At 45.0% G+C, this 23,354-nt stretch overlaps 2 protein-coding genes across 2 annotated transcripts in view; both read left to right on the forward strand.

The window, feature by feature from the left end:
• The first annotated feature begins 208 nt into the window (after positions 1–208).
• On the forward strand, positions 209–4,168 carry LOC101767592 (L-ascorbate oxidase homolog). Its single transcript, XM_004966155.4, has 8 exons — positions 209–554; positions 667–776; positions 1,878–2,148; positions 2,237–2,339; positions 2,437–2,782; positions 2,937–3,302; positions 3,400–3,478; positions 3,683–4,168. Exons 1-8 carry the CDS (start codon positions 390–392, stop codon positions 3,893–3,895), a joined length of 1,653 nt encoding a protein of 550 aa, XP_004966212.1. The 5' UTR covers positions 209–389; the 3' UTR covers positions 3,896–4,168.
• Positions 4,169–4,431: 263 nt separating this feature from the next.
• LOC111257032 overlaps positions 4,432–23,354 on the forward strand; it is a 22,092-nt gene continuing 3,169 nt past the window's right edge. Inside the window, exons 1-16 of the mRNA XM_022826011.1 lie at positions 4,432–4,791; positions 5,919–5,982; positions 6,438–6,642; positions 7,946–8,122; positions 9,451–9,771; positions 10,115–10,334; positions 12,872–12,925; positions 13,171–13,572; positions 13,914–14,232; positions 14,352–14,798; positions 14,905–15,063; positions 15,178–15,327; positions 15,403–15,558; positions 15,688–15,729; positions 15,823–16,167; positions 16,888–17,061. Coding sequence (XP_022681746.1) covers positions 4,658–4,791; positions 5,919–5,982; positions 6,438–6,642; positions 7,946–8,122; positions 9,451–9,771; positions 10,115–10,334; positions 12,872–12,925; positions 13,171–13,572; positions 13,914–14,232; positions 14,352–14,798; positions 14,905–15,063; positions 15,178–15,327; positions 15,403–15,558; positions 15,688–15,729; positions 15,823–16,167; positions 16,888–17,061 — 3,369 coding nt within the window. The 5' untranslated portion in view covers positions 4,432–4,657. The remainder of the gene's footprint in view (positions 4,792–5,918; positions 5,983–6,437; positions 6,643–7,945; positions 8,123–9,450; positions 9,772–10,114; positions 10,335–12,871; positions 12,926–13,170; positions 13,573–13,913; positions 14,233–14,351; positions 14,799–14,904; positions 15,064–15,177; positions 15,328–15,402; positions 15,559–15,687; positions 15,730–15,822; positions 16,168–16,887; positions 17,062–23,354) is intronic.

Consider the following 23,354-nt stretch of genomic DNA (forward strand, 5'->3'; position numbering starts at 1 on the left):
TACAGCTCATGCCACTACCCCACCTCCGTCGCCCCCGCCCGAGATCACGAGCGCCATGGCATGCGCTTCGAATCCATCAACCCTGCCGAATACACACGCGGCTACACTACACAATTGCACACCCTCCCTTGCCCTCTCACCAATCACCGTCACCGCAGGCAGGGGCTCTGGCCAAGACCTGCACCTCATTTATATTCTCTTCTACCCCTCTCCAGATCGACCCCCCCTTCCTCGCTCGTTCCCTCCTTCGCTGACACTGTTTGACCCCTGCCGCCGCTCGTGTCCTCCAGCTAATAAGGTACAGAGGCGATAGAGTGAGGACTCACTGTCACTCTGCTAGTGTGCCACCGTACGTACCACTAGCATCCTGTCGCGCGCGCCCGCGTGAGATGGGGAGAATGGAGGCCCGCCCCTCGTCGCCCGCTCTCCTCGCCGCCGCCGCCCTCCTCCTCGCCGCCTCGCTCCTCCTCCCGGCGCGCGCCGACGACCCCTACAGGTTCTACACCTGGAACATCACCTTCGGCGACATCTACCCGCTCGGCGTCAAGCAGGAGGTACGCGCACCGTGCGTTGTTTGTGCCGGGTCTTCTTGGTTCTTCTTGTTCATACTCTTGTTCCGCGTGAAGAGACGAGTGATTCAGCTGCATTTGCTGCTGCGTGATGCAGGGGATATTGATCAACGGCCAGTTCCCCGGGCCGCAGATCGACGCCGTCACCAACGACAACATCATCGTCAATGTCTTCAACAACCTGCCCGTCCCCTTCCTCCTCTCATGGTAATCTACTACTGCCGGTAGTTTTTTCCTCTGTTACTACTGCTACTCTGTTTTCCTTTACTGTCCCGCCACCTAACTTGCCTGTTCAGGCTTGGCATGTCTCTCTCTGAATATCGCGTTTTTTAGTCATGGATTGGAACTGGTCGGCTCGTTTTCCGAGCGTGAGTTGGTTGATGCTCTAGATTCGTGGATGCGATGGCGTCATCCAGATCATGCTGCGAATCTTGATGTGTGTCCCTTTCCTGCTTTGTTTCTCACTGACCGAACTGTTGGTTTCTGATACTCCCGGGGTAAATGCCATTTTCTTTTGGAGCTCTGAATGCCATTTTCTTCACACATGCTACATTGGTGCTGGTAGTGGAATTGTCTGTCTCGTTTCAGAAAAAAAAGGGGGCGCCAAAACATTGGCACTTGAGTGAACTAGCCAGACTTCGAAGCCCAAGCTGACAGTAAAAAAATTCCTTCAATACAGTAGTCTCAGCTGTGAATCTTGGTCTGGTAGGTGCCTTGCAGAGCTTGTTTTGTTGCTACTGTATGTCATCTCGTGGAGAGTGAGCTGGTTGAGGATAAAATTCCACCGCGCCCTTTGCCATAGTAGCTAGAGGAATCTTATACGCGTTAATAATATCCACTCGATCTTTACCCTTTTTATTTATTAGTATTTCCCCTCCCTCCCTTTACTCGTGCTTTCGCTTTCCTTCCAGATCCATGATGAAAAGAGCACATGTACATGTACTGTACTGATGTACAACTAATGCTTGCACAGATCAGTGGGGCCTAAAGTCGTTTAGCAATGAGCATGTGCAGATTAGCGTGATCCACGGCTTCTTTTGCCTCAAGAGAGTGGCAAGAGTCACTTCGGTTTACCATATTGTGTCAGTCATTTGCGTAGCAAGAAACCTGTACACAGTGTTCATATTACCTATGGACCGACTGTATCGAATGCTCAATGCATCAATCTCATTGGTCATGGCTACCTGATTGTGAACTGTTGTGTGACATCATTGACCGATGCTGATTTTGGGTATGAAGATTTGGGCCATGGAAAAGAGAGATAACGTTTACATAAACTGTTCTTCTTTTATGGTTTGTTTATTGTAGGCAAGGAATTCAGCAGAGGAGGAGCTCATGGCAAGACGGCGTGTCTGGTACCAACTGCCCGATCCCTCCGGGTGGCAATTTCACTTACAACATGCAATTCAAGGACCAAATTGGGAGCTACTACTACTTCCCTTCCCTTTTATTCCACAAGGCAGCTGGTGGGTATGGTGGCATCAGGGTTCTTAGCAGACCGAGGATCCCAGTTCCATTTGACCCCCCTGCTGGTGATTTCACCATATTGGCCGGTGACTGGTTCAAACTCAATCACACTGTATGTTTATATTCTAACGTACTATCATGGATTGCATCTTACTGCTCACTTTGGCACACCACTAAACTGAAATTGTCATTTCCTGCAGGACTTGAAAGGCATTTTAGACAGTGGAAATGACCTGCCATTCCCTGATGGGCTTCTTATTAATGGCCAAGGCTGGAATGGCAATAGATTTACAGTAGACCAAGGTAAACTCATTGAGTGAGCAAGAACAAAATATCTGATAAGTTGTTCATCTTTATGTGGACAGAGTCATGCTAAACTTGGCTGATGCAATCTTGCCAGGGAAAACATATCGTTTTCGGGTATCGAATGTGGGCATTGCAACATCAGTGAATATTAGGATTCAAGGCCATTCCATGCTCCTGGTTGAGGTGGAGGGATCTCACTCCATGCAGAGCACATTCACATCAATTGATATCCATCTGGGCCAATCCTACTCGTTCCTTGTTACTGCTGATCAGCCACCTGCAGACTACTCCATAATTGTCTCGACACGTTTTACCACCCCTGTGCTCACTACCAATGCCATCCTCCACTACAGCAATGCAAATGGGGCTGCCACAGTACCGCCTCCCCCAGCGCCTACAACTGAGATCGATTTTTCTCTCAACCAGGCTAGATCAATTCGGTAAGCGCATCATGGTTCTCTCAAATATTATCTCAGCTTGCTCGAACAACTTTGTTTTGGATATTATACCTAAAAACATTTCCAGAAAGAGCGAGACGCAAGCATTTCATCTTCCCTGACTCTTTGATATCTTTTGTTTCCTACCTCTGAACAGGTGGAATCTGACAGCGAGTGGACCGAGGCCAAACCCTCAAGGTTCTTACCACTACGGTCTTGTCAACACCACAAGAACAATCAGACTCGCCAACTCGCGGGCAACCATCAACGGCAAGTTGAGATATGCAGTCAACAGTGTCTCCTTCATCCCGGCTGACACTCCTCTCAAGGTTGCCGATTTCTACAACATCTCGGGTGTGTTCACGCTGGGCAGCATGCCCGACAACCCAACCGGTGGCGGTGCCTACCTCCAGACATCTGTCATGGCGGCCAACATGCGGGAATATGTTGAGGTCATCTTTGAGAACGCTGAGAACTTTGTGCAGTCGTGGCACATTGACGGTTACGCGTTCTGGGTCGTCGGGTGGGTTTTCTAATTCAGTTGTTGCGAATCATGGGTTGTGTTCATGCAACTCGTGAATCGGTTACTGAAGAATGGCAGTTCATTTCTGGTTGAACAGGATGGATGGAGGACAGTGGACACCGGCGAGCCGTCAGGGTTACAACCTTAGAGACGCCATTGCTCGGTACACCTTGCAGGTATCATTAACACAGCTGCTCGCTGCAGTTCACCTTGACGTACTCATATTACAAGAATTCAAGAAACACATCTGCAAAGTTGTTCTGATGACTGACCAACATCATCAGTTCACTTCTTTTACAACAAGTTGCACTTGTCCAAAGTTGTTCTGATGAATGAGCAACATCATCAGTTCGTTCTCTTTCATTGTCTGTTCTTTTCAGGTGTACCCTCAGTCATGGACAGCCATCTACATGCCGCTGGACAACGTTGGGATGTGGAACGTGAGGTCGGAGAGCTGGGCCAGGCAGTACCTCGGCCAGCAGTTCTACCTCCGTGTCTACTCGCCGGCGAACTCGTGGCGGGACGAGAACCCCATCCCGAAGAACGCGCTGCTCTGCGGCCGGGCTTCCGGCCGCCGGACCAGGCCTCTCTGAATCTGAAGCTCTGAACCGAAAGGCCCGGTGTTCATGTCACGAAGGGGTGACTGAAACTTGCGGGAATCAGTTGATGAGGGTAGAGATATATTGGAATGCTCAGATTGCTGAGCAGAGTTCCACTCTGGCGTTGTCCACTCATATTATTTTAGCAATTGTAGTTAAAACATTTTGCGGTGAGTTTATTGTACGGGAAGCGTGCTCGCTTCCTTACTGACACTATCGATCGAATGATATATAATTTATTCATAGTTACCTGAAAATTTCTAAACATTCAGATTTCTCATCTTTTTGAAGAAGAAGATGGTGGCCTCACAGGAATCCGTGCCAAAAATCTGAAGAAGAGCTGAAAATGAACAATACGCACACGAAGAATACGCCTTCGTAGCCGTGTAGCGTAGAGTCTGAGAAGGCACAAACTCGCTGGAGAAGCGAACGGTTTCGAAATAGTTAACGGTCGGATTAGTTGGATCATTTTGCAAAGCGCACCCTAAACTTCTTCCTCTCTCCCCCGCAAATCGCAAGCCTCCCCCCACATTTCGCGCCGCGCTCTAAACATAGGCGAGCTCGACGCGCGCGTGCGCGCAATCGCACACAGAGTTCCCCATTCCTCTCGCGAATCTCCCGCAAGCGCGATCGCGTTCCCCTGCCCTCGCTCAAATCTGAGGCCGCATTTCGGGTCCGATTCGGATCGCATAGGTTTCCTCTTCGCGATCGGCGAGGCGGTGGTGACGATGCCCTGCTAGGCCAGGGTCGGAGGCGATGAACATCGTGCGGGGCGTCGCCGATCTCCTCCGCAAGGCGCCCCCTCCCGCCGCGCCGGGTGGCGACGCTGGCTCGGTGCCCGCGCCCGCCGCCGGCCTCGACGACGCGCCGACTCCCCGCGTCGTCTTCAGGTATGCGCGTCTGAACGATCGCAAACACTCATACGCGTTCGCCACTCCCAAACGAGATGCGACTAGTTTGTGTGGCGCGAGGACCGTGTGGCTCCGGTAGCGCCCGTGCCGTAATCCCCGATGCTCGTCGCGCGCCCGTGCTTTCGGATTCCGGACACGATTGTTCGCTCTCTCCCCGTTGTCATCGCAACTGCAGCTGTATGTTGTGATAGATACTTGTTTACTGTTGGAGAATGTTGTGTTGTGTACTTGTGTTCTGTGAAACTCACCGCTAGTGGTTCGAATAGAGCAGTAGTGGCCACCACAGGGGCTTTGTTTCAAGTGGCTCCTTTTAATTTATATATGGGCTCTTGACTGTCCAATCAGTTATTCCGGTTTGGTTAACATGCTTTTGCGTGTCATTTATCCGGAAAACAGTCCACTGCTCCCGTTCGTACAGAATGGTTATACAAACTATTTATACTGCAACCCGTCTTGGAGAAGTATTGTTGTTCTTCTTAGTGGATAGCAGAAGGAAAGAAACATAAGTGAAGTTCATGTACAACTGATATTGAGCAAAATGTGAAAAGTACATCACCATCTCAGTTGACCGTAATGCCTAACCAGATTGATTACTTAATTTTTCGGTAGTAAGGTCATTTTTTTTGGTATGGACTCCTAAAGCTTGCTGTCCTCTGCGGCAACCGAGGTTCACTCTTCATCCTTGATGGTAGCAAAAACCTGTTTGTCATGAGCAAATACTGATGTGAAGTCGTGATTCTATAAAATTAAACCAAGCCTAGCTTCAAGGTAAGCTACTAAGCTGGCCCATGAGTCTACTTGCCAAATAACACAAAACACTGTATGGTTGTGTGGACTGCTTGGTTTCAACTCTTCTTCTTATCTGATGACTAAGATGGGTATATGGAATGACATCACATCGAAGGTCACATTAATCCTTGCCAATAAGCAAATTGTTCTGGTTAGCTAGGCACAAGTATAACATCTGGGATTTGATCATATTATTGGTGGACTAAATGAATTGGAGATATTCTTTTTGGTTTTATGATGATTTTGTTTCTATAATAAATCTGCCACTGGATCTTTTGACCTTTTTCTTGGTGCTTGGTTTGATTGCTTGGTTTCAGTGATAGTCCAGAGGAGGGAGTCCTAAGTGTACTTTGGAAGAAGTATGAGAATGCATGTGATAAGGTACATCTCTGGAAGCCTGGTAGTTTCTTTCTGTTTACAATTAGGATATTAAATTAGTCACATATTTCCAGTCTAAAAATCTGCTAGATGTTTTCATTCTTTGATGTAATGTAAGAGGAAGAGAGGACTAGATATGTATCTTAATGTTCCGTTCCGTGCGATCTTGTCCATGGTATGACTTAGTATTGTGCCATCCAAGCATAATTTAGGAGATGCCAGGCACGTAAATTGTATGAACAGACAAACTTAGCATATGACTTTTTAAGATAGTTTGTCTGTTCAATGACCCAGCGCAACAAAGTTTGCTTATGCTTGGTAATACTACTTCGTCAAGATGCCTTAAAGGCAATAACCCAGCGTCTGCTTCATTGTAAATAACATATTAAGTTTATATAGCTATAATGCATTACACCTTTTTCATGGCATATGTTGTATTACATCTTTTGTTCTTACAGGTCGAAAAGGAGAAATCCCTTCAAATTTTTATCTTACAATTTGTAGAGACATTCAGAGATTGGGGACCACGCCCAATCGAGCAATTGGTTGGTCAAGAATTAGGATCCAACGAAACAGCTGTAGGATGCTGTTGCGGGCATCCTTCTGAGGTCATTCTTATTCTGATTCAGGAGATTTCTGTAATTGCCTCAACTATTGTTGAAAGTAAGTGGCTTTCTATATATTGTGTAATATACCTTCAATCTTCTTTGTTATTTCAAATTCATAATTTTGATGTTTGTGAATTCAACTTTGTATGTGGTAAGTTTCCTGCCTTCTATTCTATGTTCATGAAACACCTCCAATATTTTCTTGAGCATGGGTAGAATGTTCTTCTTGGAAAAATTTGGCCTCTCTTTTTTGAGGGAAATACAGAAGGGGAATCTAATACTGTGATATTTTATTGCATATATATAAATAAATAAATGGGCACAGTAGTGTCCTGAAGCGCTAAACCACAAAACCACAAATTTGGCTTCTTAATGTCAAATATTTGTCAAATTCGCTGTGGGATTCCCTGAAAATATGTTTTTGTGGAAGCGGACTCTGCAAAGTCATGCCAATTTGCTAGTGGACACTGTAGACGCTGAAAGTTTGGAGTAATATATACTGCTCATGGAGTTGTGAGAAGTCTAGTGAAAAATGAATAAATTACCCCTTATGCCTGAATTGTTACCATAAGGTTAAGGGCTACAAACACCTGAGTTGGATACAATAATTTAATGCCCATCCAACTGAAAGTTGGGCAGTACTGCTGTGTCCAGGAGGGAAACCATGTTTTCAGGATGCCCCACCCCGCAGCAAACGCCACAAAAGTTGAATGCCCTTAACCCAAATTTTCCTTCTTTTTCTGTCCAGCAGGCCTTAATAGACATAATCTGAAAGCTGAGAAACAAAACACAGAGGAACTTTCGGTCGAACAATTAGTAGAGCTTTGCCTGGTGGGAGAAGTAGAACTAAGTTTACTTATTCTTTGTCATATGCCTTTAAAGTATAAAGTAGCTGAATTAGGAGGAGGTAGTCCAAGGATACTGCTGGAAATGCTATACGTTTGCTCCATTTGTTGTGCACCTTTGTTCTATCTTGTTCAGTCAATGCACCGGGGGTGGGGGTGGGAGGGGGGGGGGGAGGTTGGGATGGGGGAGGCAACTTTTTCAGCTGTTCTGTGGTGTGTTGGTGTTGCATTGTGTAATTTAGTTCATTATAATAAGCCTTTTGCTTTTATTGCTATGAAAATATGCTTTTCATGTAGTTAATATTGTCTTGAGAAGCCAGTTGAGAATTAATCAATGAGACTTCGTACAAAAGCCAAAAGGGCACTAAGGTTATTTCTGAATGAACAAATCTGGCGAATGCTCACTTGTGAATGAGAAACAAACTATTGTTGGTTTTGTCATTACATGGATTTTGTTTTTGACAGCTCTTCTTATAATTTAAATCATATTTGTTCTTGTTATTGCATTATTAGGTGGAAACAGTCTGGAATCTCCTACGAACCATCATTCAGAGCAACCAATAAACCTGGGATTAAGCACACAAATACTAAAAGTTCTGGAGTGCTTGGCAATTCTGACTCGCTCCTTGCACAACTGTAGAGTATTTAGCTACTATGGTGGTGTGCAGAAGATTACTTCTCTACTGAAAGGTAGGAGTTCCGTCAGGTGCTGATCACCCATTCTAAGAACTCTATGGGTACTGGATTCTTGTTCCTGTCCTTTTCATGATGGCGTCAAAGATAAGAAGCAATTTCTGTTTTTGTTACTCTAACCTTTAGACTAATAGAAGGCATAGGCCTTAAATTTGATGGTACCAAACATTTCTTGGTATTTAACTATTATGTTAATCTTTCGTTTTCTTAGCCATCAATAGGATGTCTTTGTGCTGGATTCTCTCTCAGTGGTCATGATCCAGCACTATTTATTCACACATCTCCCATGGTAACTCAGCTTCTTCGGTATGTGAGATCATTTAGGAATTAGGACCTGTTAGTTTCTTCTGGGGATTCAGGTTACCTTTAGAGTCGATGGTTAGCTCATTTCTCTCTCTCTCTCTCTCTCTCTCTCTCTCTCTCTCTCTCTCTTCATATGTACATTCTCAATCTCACTACTTAATGGGATGTACTGATGCTCATACTACTGCTACACCGTAACACCGATGGAGCTACATCTGCAACTTCGTTCCGCTGATGGCAGTTCACTTGAGGATTCATAAACTCAGTATCACCACGCCTAGTATTTGCTCATGTTGGTCATGTGCTCAGCCAGTTTTCAATGCTCTTACCTTAGTTCGGTATGCTCACTTTGGTAACTAAGGTTTATGAGAGGAATTTCATCTTGAGGCCTACTTTATGCTTCCCCGCTTTAGCTTCAAGATTTGTCAGATGCCACCTGAGGGAGTGGCCTTATTGATCATCGATCCTGGCCACTATATTTTGTTGACACTTTTCTCATTGGATCTAGGTTTAAGATATTGACTGCGTCAGAGCTACAACTACAAGCGTTTGCTAGTTGCTACTATCATTTCAAGGTCGGTCTGTATTTGGTGGTTATTTGCTCATGTTGGTGCAATACAAATTGCCAATGACCCAGGGATGCATGAGCTTACCAGTCATATCGATTAGATGCATCATATATTTGCTATCACTTTGAGCAGTTGACTAAGCCTAAGCCCTGCCAAGTACACTCTTAGAACATCAAGCTGGTTTTCTTCACCAATTTATACACTTGAGAGCAACTTTGCCACGACCTCCTCGGAGGCCCAGACTCTATGTTTTAAATCCACCATGAGTTTGGTTTTCTTTTGTTTTATTTTTGTTGGGATTTAAGCTGTAAGGCTCATGACATCATTGTATATACCTAATTGATGTTCAGTAAAGTATACATCATTATAAATAGCTTCTCATCACTCTAAACGTCCGTGAGTCTTTTCTTTAATGGATTATATCTCATTAACTTCCTCGTTTGGCATATTCAGCTGCAGTTGCTCAGCTCAGAAACTTGAACAGTTTGCTGGCTGCAGATGACCAATCTTCAGATAAAGAAGTGGGAAATACTACGCTGATGCTAAATATACTTGTATTCATAATCACAATAATTTCAAACTTCATGAAATTGGAAATAACCGTTGCAAGGGTGCCCCGTATTAACGAGACCACTAAGCATACCCCATCAGAAAGCCATTTGGCTGCAGTTACTTCTAGTTCTCCAGATAGCACCATTTCTGATACAGTTCGACATTGGCAGCAGAAGGCAATTGTTCTTGTGATGGAAGCCAGTGGTGTCAATTGGTTAGTAGGTAAAGTTATCTTTTAGCATTCTTTTGGACTTATATATGGTTCTGAGTATTTGTTTTAAATCATCACTGTAACCCTCATTTCTTGGGTATATTGTGTTGATGCTATAGTTGTCATATCATCCTGTTTACCGAAAAAGATTCACTATGGGTCTAGTAAAATCAAGACTATTCTTTGTTCCTTTTTATTTAATCTCCATCCTAAATAGTATTAAAAGTACGGATCAAGGGGTTGTGTAATTAATCATGCCATCATATTGCCCATTCTTTTTTATTAAAATCATGTGTGCTATTATTGAATTCGTACCTTTTTTATTATCTCATAAGTATCTGAATGGTACTGCAGAACTCTTACGTGTCATTCAAAGGCTGAATTTGAAAGAGCAGTGGAAAGATCTCTCACTTCATTTTCTCACTTTGTGCACCTTGCAATCAACTGTTTCTGGCACTCGTGCTCAGAATCATCTCAGAAGCATTGGTGGGCTGGAAATTCTATTGGATGGACTAGGACTTCCTGCTAGTATATTTTCAGTTTTGAAGCACTCATCCATCTCAAGAAATGAAAGGTGCATGTTTCAGTGTCATTGATTGCTTTTTATTACTTTTTACCCTCTTCTTTTTTCTTATGCGTAGAATTGCAAATGTGCTGTAAGGTAAAGATTTATTATTTACTCATGATATTCTATATTGGGCAAAAAATCGTTTTTGATATATACTTTGAAGTTAAATCTAATAGTATGAAATTCAAATTTTATACCCAAATGTTGAAAGTCTGATAGTATTAAATTGGAATTTGGTACCCAAATTTGAGGTGTGGCTCATAACTTCATTTGAATTTTCAATGTAACATTCCTATTTTGAAATTTCAGTTTCACAACATTAGATTGATCTTTGATTTTATTCGCACAATTCTATCTAATATGGTGCAGAATGGATGAAAATTTGAACAATACTCTTTTGATACTGCTTATATAGTTTCTCTCTTTCATACATTGGTCTTACTGTTGCAAATGCTTTGATAGCGTAACTGTTAGCTCCCCAGGTGAGGGAGCTGCTGGCCAGGGTTCAACCCTGCTGGCACAAAAAAAAGCCCCCTCGCTGGAAACCCAAAAAATAGTGGCAGGGCGCCGACCTGTGGGCCTACAGGGTAGTGGCAGTGGTTGCTAGTCCAGGTAATGGTGCAGCCCTATGTTGTGGATGCGTTTGTTGGGTGCACCTACAGGTGGCGTAACAAGAAGGCGCCAACAGCCCCTGAAGCTTAAGGCGTGTGGTCAGTTAGATATGCGGCAGAAGTTTAGCGATAGATGGGATGGATGTTATCCAATCCTGGTTGTTAGTGTTTTGTTAGCAGCCCGTGTTATATAAGCCGGCTGAGTTATTTTGTTAGTTAAGGTACTGTCTCATTGCTTGGCCTAAAGTGTGTCGCTCTCGGGAGCTTGGGGGGCTGGGAATCTCTGATTTGAAAACACTAGGTTTTGCTCTAAGAGCAAGATGGCCATGGCTTAAAAAATCTGAGCCTCATAGACCTTGGGCTAGCTTGCTGCTTCAGGTTAGCAAGGAGGTTGAATGCCTCCTCTCGATGGCCTCGTTCACTGAAATTGGGGATGGATCTAATACGTTATTCTGGAAAGATAAATGGTTGGGTGGAAAGAGTATCCAGGGTCTTGCACCTCGGATTTATGATTTGGTGCCGAAGAGAAGAGCAAACAGACGTACTGTTAGGGAGCCCCTTGACAACGAGTACTGGCTGGAGGATGTTCAGGGTGAAATATCCATTGAAGCTTTGATGGAATATCTTGAGTTGTGGGATACTCTTACTGCTGTGGAGCTTCATCAGGGAATTCCAGATAAACATATCTGGAGATTATCTTCATCTGGACAATACACAGCTAAATCTGCCTAGGATGCTCAATTTCAGGGAGCCATCCTATTTGGGCCATATCCATGAATATGGAAATCATGGGCCCCTCGGAAATATCGCTTCTTCATGTGGCTAGTGGCTCACAATGGCTGTTGGACGACAGATCGGCTGGCTAGGCGTCGTCTTCCACATCCAGCTCGATGCCCGTTATGCGACCAAGAAGATGAGAATATCCAACATCTCATCGGGTGTGTTTTTGCTAGACAGTTCTGGTATTCTATCCTGCAATGTGCAGGTCTCTCCGCCCTTGCTCCGCAGCCAACTGATGTAATTCTGGATGACTGGTGGGCGAAAGTGGTTAATGTTGTGGATGGCGCTGTGCGTAAAGGCTTGAACTCTCTTATCATTTTTGGAGCCTGGACTATTTGGAGACATCGCAATGACTGTGTTTTTAATGGGGCTTCAGGGTTGGTACGGCTTTGACTCTAGCCAAAGACGAAGCCCAGCTGTGGGGCATGGCAGGAGCCAAGGGCCTCCCCCTACCTTCTGCCAGAGGGGTTGTTTAGGCCTCGGTTGTGGTTTTTTCTGCGGTCGTCTTTATCCTGTAAAAGGTGATTAGGATCTTCAGGTTCTAGTGTGTGTGTGTTTGGGTCTCTGTATGACTCGTTCTTCTCCTATTAATACAATGATACGCAGCTCTCCTGCGTGTCCAAGAAAAAAAAATTTGTTAGTTAAGCAGAGATTGAGTCATCAGAGTTCATAGCCTCTCCGGAGGGCGAACTAGGATTAATCCCTGCCATTGTTTCCCTTGAACTCTAGATCAATAAAGCTAATCGTTCCCTGCCCACAACACCTATAGGAATGAAGCTCGGGGTTGGGGCCTTGTCTGGTTCAGTTAAGTAAGAGCTTCTTCTTCTCAGTGCAATATCATGGGGCGGTCTTTCCCCACTGTCCGAGTCTTTTTACATTGGTCTTACTGTTTAGGTTAGTATTTACTTAGTTACAGAGGAGTCTAACCCTCCAATTGTTTTTCTAAACTTTGGACATCTTTGCAAGCTAACTGTATTGTAATGTGTTAATTTTGTAATGACATTTTACCTCTTTTTTCTAATAAAAAGGCCACAGTCAGTATGACAATCATAATCTTTATGGAGTTATTTTTCAACTTTATTTAACGTGATAGGTTTTACATACTTGTTTGTATTGCCAATTTTATCTTCTGATATTTCTGTGCTCTTATAGGTGTGAAATACTTCTGCTCCAGATACAGTATTTGCAAATTCTAAGTGAGGCAGTGTATCCTTTGTTTTAAACTACTTTTATGTGGTACTTAGCATATGCTTTGCAACTTCCAGAATATCAATACTCTCTGCTAATACGTAGTTTAGGTAAAAGTCTTCGTCATATCATAGGAGGTATAATGTTCTAAGCTAATTAACTCTCGCTTACAATGAATTTTGAAAATTTTAATAATGCATTGGATGTACATATATTATACTGATAATGTATTCCCCCCTATTGGGTCCTTGACTTCTATTTAGATTTGCCAATGTCAACAATTTGCAATTTCTATGCGAAAATGGACGGGTACACAAATTCGCAAACTGCATTTGCTGGCCGGCATTTATGATTCAGAAGTTCCATCAGCAAAAGGATAACACCAAGGCTTCACATGCACTAGATTCTGTCTCTGGTCCAATTTGTTTTCTTGATATAACTGAATGGAATGACTACTCTGTAAAGTTGAGCAATGCCCTTTGTTCTTTTATTTGTCCTTCGAAGGATATTGAATACTGTTCCGATGAAATAGCTGTCAGCCAAATTGCAGTATCTATCCCATCGGCATACCTGGAGCAATCTGTGAGATGGATCATTAGGATTCTTATGACCGTCTTTCTATGTATCAAGGCCTGTACCAAATCTGAGCTACCGAACCACATAAAGTGAGTTTTTAGTGTACTCATGAATCTCCCTTTTATCCAGAATAGTTAACTATCGTGTGTCATTGCTTTGTTCGGTGCTATTAAGATGCTTTGTTTCACCAAACAGAAGATATGTTTTTTTGGATTTAATGCATTTTCCCATCACAACTCTTTGTTGAAATATTCAAAATGCAATGGTCAGTCTTTCAATCAATGTCAACTCCAACATATTAATTAGTTATATTTATCAGGTGACTATTAATCTTTTGAACTGCAACTGCTTTCTGTGCAATAGATTAGTAGGTTACCAGATAGCAGCTACTAGTGTACTTTTATGATCATTTCCTGAGTTCATTCTGCAGGATTTTTGCAAAGACCCTTCAATACTACATGATTCGTATGTTCAAAAGGGTTCTTATTTCAACACCAGCTCTACTCCCAGCTTTTCGAGAGGAAGGTGTATGGGACCTGATATTCTCAGGGAATTTTTTCTACTTTGGTTCAGCTGTAGAAGACACCCATTTTGATATTGTTACAGATGTTCAAAATGGTGATATTAACAGTAGTCGAATATCTATTGATTCTGAAAGTTTGTATTGTACCGATGTTAACATTCTTCAAGTGGAAGCTATTTCCTTCTTGGAATTTGCTGCAACACTCAATGAAAACACATATAACACGGTAAAATCTTTTGTCTTGTATAATATAATATTGTAGGCTCATTGTCTAATCACCAGTCTTTTGTCCTGAATCTCCTTATGAAACTCTTCTGCTTTATTTTCTTTTTTTTTTCATTGTAGCCAGAATGCTCGGCACTGCTGGATGCACTTGAATATTGCATTTCTGATCCTTCGACAGTCAGTGCTCTTCTCAAATGCTTCCGTGTAATTCTACAACTCGCCACCGAACAAACTTTAGCTTCATTTGAATCATTGGATGTGATTACAAGAGTCCTTAAGGCTGCTTGCCATCAGGCTCAAGAACTACGGAACTTTAGCAATTTTCTTTGTTCCAATGTCATGATCACTGAAGATAGTTCCCAGTTTAAAAGTATTGAAGACAGAGCTGAGAAAGCTCTTATATGTACAGAGTTAGCTTTGAGCCTCTTTACGGAATATGTCACTATATCGATAGATGGAAGAATTCTTGTTTTACAGAATGCTGAATGTATTGAGTGTTTATTTGACTTGTTCCAAGAACAAAACCTTCGAAAGCATGTGCTGGAGCAAGTTCTTGCCTTATTTAGGGTAAGGTTATGTTTACCTTCTGTTCTAACAAAGATTATGTTTACCTAAATTCTCCCTCAGTCTTGTTATTAATTTTGGGAGCTAAAACATGGTTCCCTGTAACCAGTTGCCTTCATCGTCTGCGCAAGATCATACAGCAAAGTTGCAGTTATGCTCCAAATATTTAGAGAACTTTGCACGAGCAAATGAAAAAGAAAAGGTCGACTCAGAGTTGTTAATTGATCTTCTGGTCAGCATGAGGGAGATCATAATGATGGATCACATGGTAGGTTTCCATATATGGCCTTGTATATAATAATTAGAATGACAATAGTTTTTGCCTCCTACTAGTAATACATAATGTGTTAACAAATGTACTTCTACACTTCATTTTGCTCAGTACTATCAAAATCTGTTTCGTGATGGAGGGTGCTTTCTACATATTGTCTCTTTGTTGAATGGAAATTTCAATGAGGTGACAGCTGAGCAGCTTGTCCTTAATGTCCTTGAGACATTAACTTTATTACTTAAAGGAAATGATGCATCCAAGGTAATCATAGTGGCACATTTGGCTCATGCAATAACTCTGTCTGCGTGTTGATAAAAATCTTGGTTTGTTTTGTAGGGTGCCTTTAGATTGCTAGTTGGTGCAGGTTATCAAACCTTACAGAGCTTGATACTGGATTTCTACAAATGGTCACCAAGTGAGAGATTCTTGGATGCATTGCTTAACATGCTGGTTGATTGCAAGTTCGAGTTAAATGAGAAAACGACTATAAAGGTTAGTAGTTATTAAATCTTTGGAAAACTTAACACACCATTATGGATTATGGGTTCATTGAATTATGGCATGCTTCGTTTTTTAATTTTTTCTTAACTAATGTAATGTTTCGCCAATTTATTTCTTCAGAATGAAGACGCTGTTGTATTACTTCTGAATATTTTACGGAAGGTCCTCTCTTTCACACACGCAGATGATAGTACATCTCTGATAATTTCCATTTACATGTTTTTTTTTTGACATCAACCAATTTCTAATTGGCAGAGCAGCACATCACTTCAGCACTATGGGCTTGTGATCTTGCAGCAGTTGCTCAAGCAATCCATTACAAATAGAACCTCTTGTTTCCGAGCCGGATTGCTAAGTTTTCTACTTGATTGGTTTTCAATCGAGGAAAAGGATGATACAGTTATTGAAATTGCAGAAATAATACAGATACTTGGTGCACACAGTATATGTGGCAAGGACATTCGGAAAATCTTTGCCCTCTTGCGTTGTGAGAAGATTGGTGCAAAACAGAAGCACACCTCTTTGCTTTTGACAAGTCTGAGTCACATGCTCAAGGAAAAGGGTCCAGAAGCTTTCTTTGAGTTCAGTGGCCATGATTCTGTGCGTCTTGCCCTATTTGTTTTGCAATTTTAAATTTCATCTATTGTGATTCATAGTTTAAGTACCAATATATTGGTACCTTAGAAGATTATTATGGTGCCTGCATAAACAAAATTGGAGCAATTCAGGACAGGACACTCAGTTCAGCGGTAGTTCAGGATTTGTGACTTGGTCTCACTGACGTGTTGCCCCTGAACCCCACATCATTGAGCTACCAAGTTACAAATCCTGAATTGCCACTGAATTGAGTGTGAAATACTGAATTATTCTGTCAAATTTGGGCAGTTATTCAATGCTAATGGTTCTTTTATATTAAAGTTGTTCTGGTGTTAATGGAGTATGCCCCAAACTTGTAGGTCCATATCCATATTCTCTTCTTAGAAAGTATTACCTTTTTCCTTTTATCTCATATTTTCCTTTTGTTACTCTTTGCAAGTTCCTTGGTAGTAGGTATAATAGTATAGATTTCTTCTGTTGAAGGACCCCTAAAGTTGTTATGGTTTTGAACTTGTTCTTTTCTTATTTAATGAAATGATATGCAACTCTCCTGCGTATTCGAGAAAAACAATACGAACCTTTGAAGGCTTTTGATACTGATGTTCTGCCAATAAATCCTTCTTTTTGTGTACTCCATGGGTTCCTTTGATATCTTACACACTTCCATAATTCCGTATATGTGATTTGTTGGCTGACTGGCATTCTTTCAATTTTCCTGGACAGGGTATAGAAATAAAATCACCCTTTCTACGGCCTTACAATAGAGGTCTATCTTTTTCTTGCTGGCTAAGGGTTGAAAACTTCCCAGACAATGGTATGATGGGCCTTTTCTCCTTTTCCACAGAAGACGGAAAAGGGTGCTCAGCAGTTCTTAACAGAAGTGCTTTAGTATATGAGGTAATAGCGATTTTCTTCCCCATTTTGAATCAAATCAAGTTCTTGAAAAAGTTTATAAATAGTTTATTGAATCTGTACGTTTACTTTTTGCTACAAGGATTTTGTGCTGTTAATTAACTAGTGTATAGATAGTATTTTAGCTTCTTTGCCTATAAACTATCAGAAACCATCATCTTTACCAGTGTTATCATACTTTACCTGGCCCAGCAACTTGACCTAAACAAACTGGACCCCTAGCCTGTGAGGCGCCGCACCTCACTATTGGATTTCTTTAATTAAACTGGTTTGAATCAGACGGGTTTTGACAGAAATTGGTGATTAAGCTTCCAACTCATACCTGCTTGTATAATTCGCAAAAACATGGGGTGACAGGGCTCGAACCCAGCACCTTTACCATGGATGATAGGGAGAATGCCATCTGAGCTTACATATTTGTTAGTGAGTACAAATCTATAAACCTTCAAATATGACACTACTATTGCTTGGCCAGCCATTTTTTTTTCTCGAACAACGCAGGAGAGCTGCGGGTCATTTCATTAAAAGAGAAAAGAGAGTACGAGTCCGGTTATGGACCAAAACCCGAGCACTGAAACACACCCCCACACACCCACACAGCGAAGTTTACAGACGCACCACAACAACAAGCATGACCTCGACCAAAAACCCCTTGACCTAGGCTGGTGGGGCCAGCGACCTCACTAGGAGTTCCTGAAGTTTAGTTGCCCCAGCCATGCCCCAAACGCTACACTCATCTGCCACTGTCTGGAGCAGCAAAGAGGTGCTTGGCCTAGCATTCTCAAAAACACATGAATTCCTGTGTTTCCAAACTTCCCAGGAAACCAGGATAATTAGTGAGTTAAGCCCTTTCCTTATCTCCTTAGGTATTGAGCGCAATGCCTCCACCAAAAAGAAAAACGAGCCTCAGAAGGTGAGGGTATCAGGGCTGTCAGTTGTAGGGTTGGAGGATCAAGGTCCAAATCTGCCTTGTAAATACACAGCCAACTAACAGATGCTGAATGGTTTCCTCCTCTTGATCACAAAAAGGACAGACCTCAGGGTGAGGCAATCCTCGTTTGGCAAGATGGTCTGTTGTCCAACATCTATTGTTGATGGCTAACCAAATGAAGAATTTGCAACGAAGGGGTGCCCGACTCTTCTAAATTCTCCTCTAGGGAGCAAATTTAATGGTTCCAACAAAGAAGGCAGCATAGGCCGACTTACTGCTGTATACACCATTCTGTGTGTGTTTCCATCTGAGCTGATCTGAACATCTTGCTGTAGGACAACTCCCTCAACATGGTCCCAAATCTGGAGATATTCCAATAAAACCTGAACTGTAAGTGTGCCTTTGATGTCGCCACCCAGCTTTGATTAACAAGAGCTTGGGCTACTGTCCGTCTTCTAATTGCCCTTTTGGGGATGGCCTTGAACATGATGGGAGCCAACTCCTCGATAGTGTGACCATTAACCCACCTATCTTTCCATAAAAGAGTGGAAACACCATTGCCCACAATATGGTCGACTGCTACCTTAAACAGGGCTTGGGCATTATGAGGAACTTGAATTTGGAATCCAGCCCAAGGCCGAGAAGGATCAGTTTTTGGAGCCCACAACCATCGGATACGCAGTGCCCAACCAAGAGTTTCCAGATTATGAATCCCCAATCCTCCATATTACAGGGGCCGCTGGACTCTTTCCCAGGACACTAGGCAGTTACCACCATTGGCTTGTTCCTAACCTTTCCAAAGGAAACCTCTTCTCCTCTTGTCAATGGCTTTAAGCACCCACTTTGGCAAATCAAGAGCTATCAAGGAATAAATGGGAGTGGTGGATAAAACCATCCTAACCATTACCAACCGACCTGCTCTGTTCATCAGAGATGCCTTCCAACCGGGCAAATGATTAGCCACTTTGTCAATCAAGGGCAAGAGCACTTCTTTGGTGGGCTTATGAATAGAAAGAGGCAAACCAAGATACGTGCATGGGAATTCCTTTACTGCACATGACAAGATTTCAGCAGTGATAAGCATCTCTTCCTCTGAACAGTGTACGGGAGAAACAGAATTTTTCACCAAATTAGTGTGGAGGCCGGAAGCGTGTCCAAACAGGTCAAGGATGCTTCTGATTACCTGCAGATCAGTCCTCCCGGGCCTTAGGAAACTCACAGCATCATCAGCCGATGCCGAGCTTGCTGAACAGCAAGTGGCTGAAGCAATCTCTCTAGCTGCGTACTCCATGAGAGAATTTAGGACGTCCATGACCAGTATGAAGAGCATGGGAGAGAGTGGATCACCCTGACGAAGACCTCGACTATGAAGAATAGATTCCCCTGGCTCCCCATTCACTAACACACGAGGGGATGAGGTCGACAAGATTAGACTTAACATGTCCCGCCATCTCTGTCCAAAACCCAACTGCCTCATAACCTCCAGGAGAAAGGAACATGAAACCGAGTTGAATGCTTTAGAAATATCCAGCTTGAGGAGAATATGAGCCTCTTTCTTCATGTGCAAGGATTTCACCATTTGTTGGACAAACAGGAAGTTGTCATGGATATTTCTTCCCCTGACAAAGGCGCTCTGATTGGTGGAAACCATTGAAGGCAGTAGAGGGGCAAGCCGGTTGGCTAGAACTTTTGTTACTAATTTGGCAAAACTGTGAATCAAGCTGATAGGCCGATAATCCTTTTACATGCAGAGCATCCATCTTTCTGGGGAGAAGTGTGATGAATGCAGAATTAAGCAGTCTAAATTTGAACACATGACCTTGATGGATAGCATGAAATGCGGCCAGCAAATCCCCTTTGATAATACTCCAGTAAAACCATCTGGTCCCGGCGCTTTATCAAGGGGCAAATCCCTAATGGTTGCCCAGATTTCATCCTCAGTGAAAGGGTCGTCAAGAGGAGAGAGATCCCTAGGCTGTAAGCCAATCTCATCAAGATCAATTGAAAAATTCCGATCCTCTGCTGTACCAAGCAATTTATCATAAAAGTCCAGGACTGCTTCTTGCTTGTCTTCCTGGGAAGTAGCCAGCCGGTCGCCAACTTGTAACTTGGCAATAAAATTCTTCTTCTTTCTGAATCGAGCCTGCGGGTGGAAAAAGGCGGTGTTTGCATCACCTTCACGGAGGTAAAGGATTCTTGAACGCAGCCGGGCAATGGTTCGCTCAAAAGAGGCCAGACCAAGGCAGGGAAGCTTGAGCTTCTTGCGCAGCCATTCCTCACTTGTAGAGAGCTCACGAGAGTCCCTTGCAATCTCAAGCCGATGAATAATCTCCTTGGCCATTTCCAGCTGCAACTTGATGTTCCCCACTTTCCTTTGACCCCACTTTTGGAGACCTCTACTAAGGCGCTGCAGCTTAAGAAAGAGGCGCTCAACTGCGCAATTAGATTGCACAGGAGCCTCCCAATTCTGCTGCCCTGCTTCCAAGAAACCCGGAACCTTGGTCCAGAAGCTCTCAAAGTGAAATCGTCGCTTGCCGGCTGTTTTAATCTTTAGCCCAAGGACTAGGGGGCAATGATCAGACACTCCCGAAGCAGCACTTTGCAGGACTGAATCCGAGAAAATATCCTCCCATTCTGAGCAGCAGAACGCTCGATCAAGCCTTACAAGGGTGGGCGACTGCCGTTTATTCTACCAGGTGTATTTACGTCCTAAAAGCGGTATTTCTTTGACCTCAGAGTCATCCAAAAAGCGTTGAAATCTACCCATCATGGCTCTGTCCAGACTAGCATTGTTCTTGTCTGCTGCTTGGTAAATTAGATTGAAATCGCCTGCAACCAACCATGGGCCATTGCACAGGCCCCGGATGTTTCTAAGCTCCTGCAAGAACAGCAACTTCTCTTCATCTTCTTGAGGGCCATATACTCCTGTGAACCACCAGTTACGGCCTTCCTGTTCAGAGAACAGAACAGAGACCGAATATGTGTCGACCCGAGTAGCGATGGCTTGGCAGGTGTTGCTCTTCCAGGCAATCAGAACCCCGCCCCTAGTTCCATTAGCCGGTAAAGCAACATATTTATCAAAGGACGAGCCAAAAACTGAGAGAAACAAGCGCTGATTCATAGACTCAACCTTAGTCTCTTGAAGGCAAACTATTTCAGCATTGCTCGAGAGTATGACATCTCTGACTGAGTTGCGCCGATCTTTTTTATTGAGTCCCCGCGCATTCCAAATCAAGATTGAGGAAGGATTCATCTTCAGAAACAAAAGGAGGCGACCAAGCAAACAATCTAGAGGGAGGCAAGCATGTCAGCAGAGCGTGCCTGCTCCCCCTCCTCCACTGTCCAGCCGAAGATTCCTGCAAGAGCCGAGACATGAGATTTAGAGAGTAGCTGTCCATAGAGCTTGCCATATTCGTCTTGGGCAGCAACATCAATCTTCTCTTGCAGACCAAAACCAAGGCTCCGCATCACCTTCCTCTATGCTAAACTGATCACCGGCACAGGGGAACAATGTTGAGCTCCAGCCACTCTTCTGCTGCGGCGCGGCAAGGACCCAGGTGGTGGCTTCTTCACCCTCCGTTTCTGAATCAAATGTTAAGGGAGCAGAGCATCAATGGGCTTGCTAACCTTGTCGAGTTTGCGCAGCAGAGCGGCCTAGGGTGACTCGGGGGACGGAGGTGCATCCAATGCAGGCGGAGAAGCTCTTGAACGGAAACGCTTCCTGGAGTACACCAGCGGGAAACTCGGTACCAGCCCCGTCTGACGACCGGGGGAGGCACCATCACCTTCCAGGAGCAGATGTTGAGGGGAGGCCGCCATGGAAGGCACCTCCAGAGCCGCGCCTCCGCCCGCCATGACCTGAGCGACGGGCCCGTCCTCCGGTGGCAGTCCAGCAGCAGCAGTGGTGACCTCCGGTCCCTCGAGGCGAACCAGCCCAGGAGGCGCAAGTGACATGAGGTCCTCCAGAACAGTCCCGCCGCCGGCGTGGGCAAGGATGGCCACCTGATCCGTCCCAGGCTGTCCAGAAGATGGGTTAACATCCATATCTCGGAAGCATTCCAAGGAGAATGCATGGGGAAGGACTCCACTGTGTCAGGCCCAGAAGTGGCAGTAGCCGGCCCATCAACAAGCCCAGGTGAGGGTCCAACAGAAATACACAACTGTGGCCTGTCGAAGCCCATAGAGAGAACCACCGTCGAGGGCGTCCGCTCCGCAAAGTCCGCGGCGGGCACCGCCTCCTCGGGTGCAGACGCTTCCTCGGGCGCGGACGCCTCCTCGGGCTCTTGGGGCGCCGTAACCGAAATTCCACCATCGGGAAACGGAGAAGCCTCCGGGCGATCAATGTCACAGGTACCCAAGGCGGCTTCGACGGCGAGACCTTCAACTCCCCGTGGACCTTCATGCGCCTCACTGGCCTCAGGGACGGCCAATCCATCAATGCCCGGGGGGCAGCACAAGGCAGAAGCTGAAGGGTTGGGAGCAGCAGCCACGTGTCCGCCCGCCGGAGGCTGTGGGCCCAACCGAGCATGCGCTGGGGCACGAGGAGCCGCCGCCGCCGCCGCCGTCGCCGTCGCCGGCGGCCATGCCCGTCATCAGCCGGAGGCGTCGGAGGTGGGTCATCCGCTAACTCCGGCTGCCCAAATGGGGCCACGGAGATGTTGATGGGGTAGGACAGGGTGCGTCTCACAGGGCGATCACCGTCGGCGGCCAAGAACGGCTCAATGATTTGGAGTTCCATCGCCGTGGGGACTTGTGACAGGCTGGAGCACCAGGCAGCAACGCGGAAGACATCACGTTGGCAAGCAGTGTCAGGGTGGACACCGCTGATCCAGCAGAAATCTCCGAGGAGTTGCTCCGCCGTTGCCAGCTCCCACGCATGCGCCGGGATTCCGCGAACTTGGACCTCGACCGCCGTAGACAGGGACGCCGCCGACGTATGTAGGAAGCGTGTCCAGCGCATGACATGGAGACGTAGCACCGGAGTGACAAACGGTTGTAACCGCAGGGGAGTCCTCGTCACTCGAGCCGAGGGAGGAAGCGGGGGCTTCATGATCCTCATCAGGTGCGGGTTCCGACTCGACACCAGAAGCGCCGCCCGCCGAGCGACGCCTGCGAACCCTCTGCCACCGCCTACCCTTTCCGTTGACATCGCTGGTCACGTTGATCTGGCTCCCAGCCCCCTCCGTTGACGCAGGCGGCGGGGCCGAGGACCTGCGGCGCCAAACCAGCATCCTTCGCAGGGGAGGAGCCTCCAGCTGCGGAGTAGGCTTCCGCCTAGGGCAAGCGTAGGAGAGGTACCCCACGGCACGACAGTGGGGGTGGGGGGGGGGGTGGGGGGGGGGGGGGG

Source organism: Setaria italica, chromosome IV (genome assembly GCF_000263155.2).
Source record: "Setaria italica strain Yugu1 chromosome IV, Setaria_italica_v2.0, whole genome shotgun sequence".
Taxonomy (NCBI): Eukaryota; Viridiplantae; Streptophyta; class Magnoliopsida; order Poales; family Poaceae; genus Setaria; species Setaria italica.

Excerpts from the sequence above, each read along its gene's own strand:
- LOC101767592 (XM_004966155.4), top strand. The coding sequence starts at position 390 with ATGGGGAGAATGGAGGCCCGCCCCTCGTCGCCCGCTCTCCTCGCCGCC. Across the intron at positions 555-666 it reads CGCTCGGCGTCAAGCAGGAG|GGGATATTGATCAACGGCCA; the intron begins GTACGCGCACCG and ends TGCGTGATGCAG. Across the intron at positions 3,479-3,682 it reads TTGCTCGGTACACCTTGCAG|GTGTACCCTCAGTCATGGAC; the intron begins GTATCATTAACA and ends TGTTCTTTTCAG.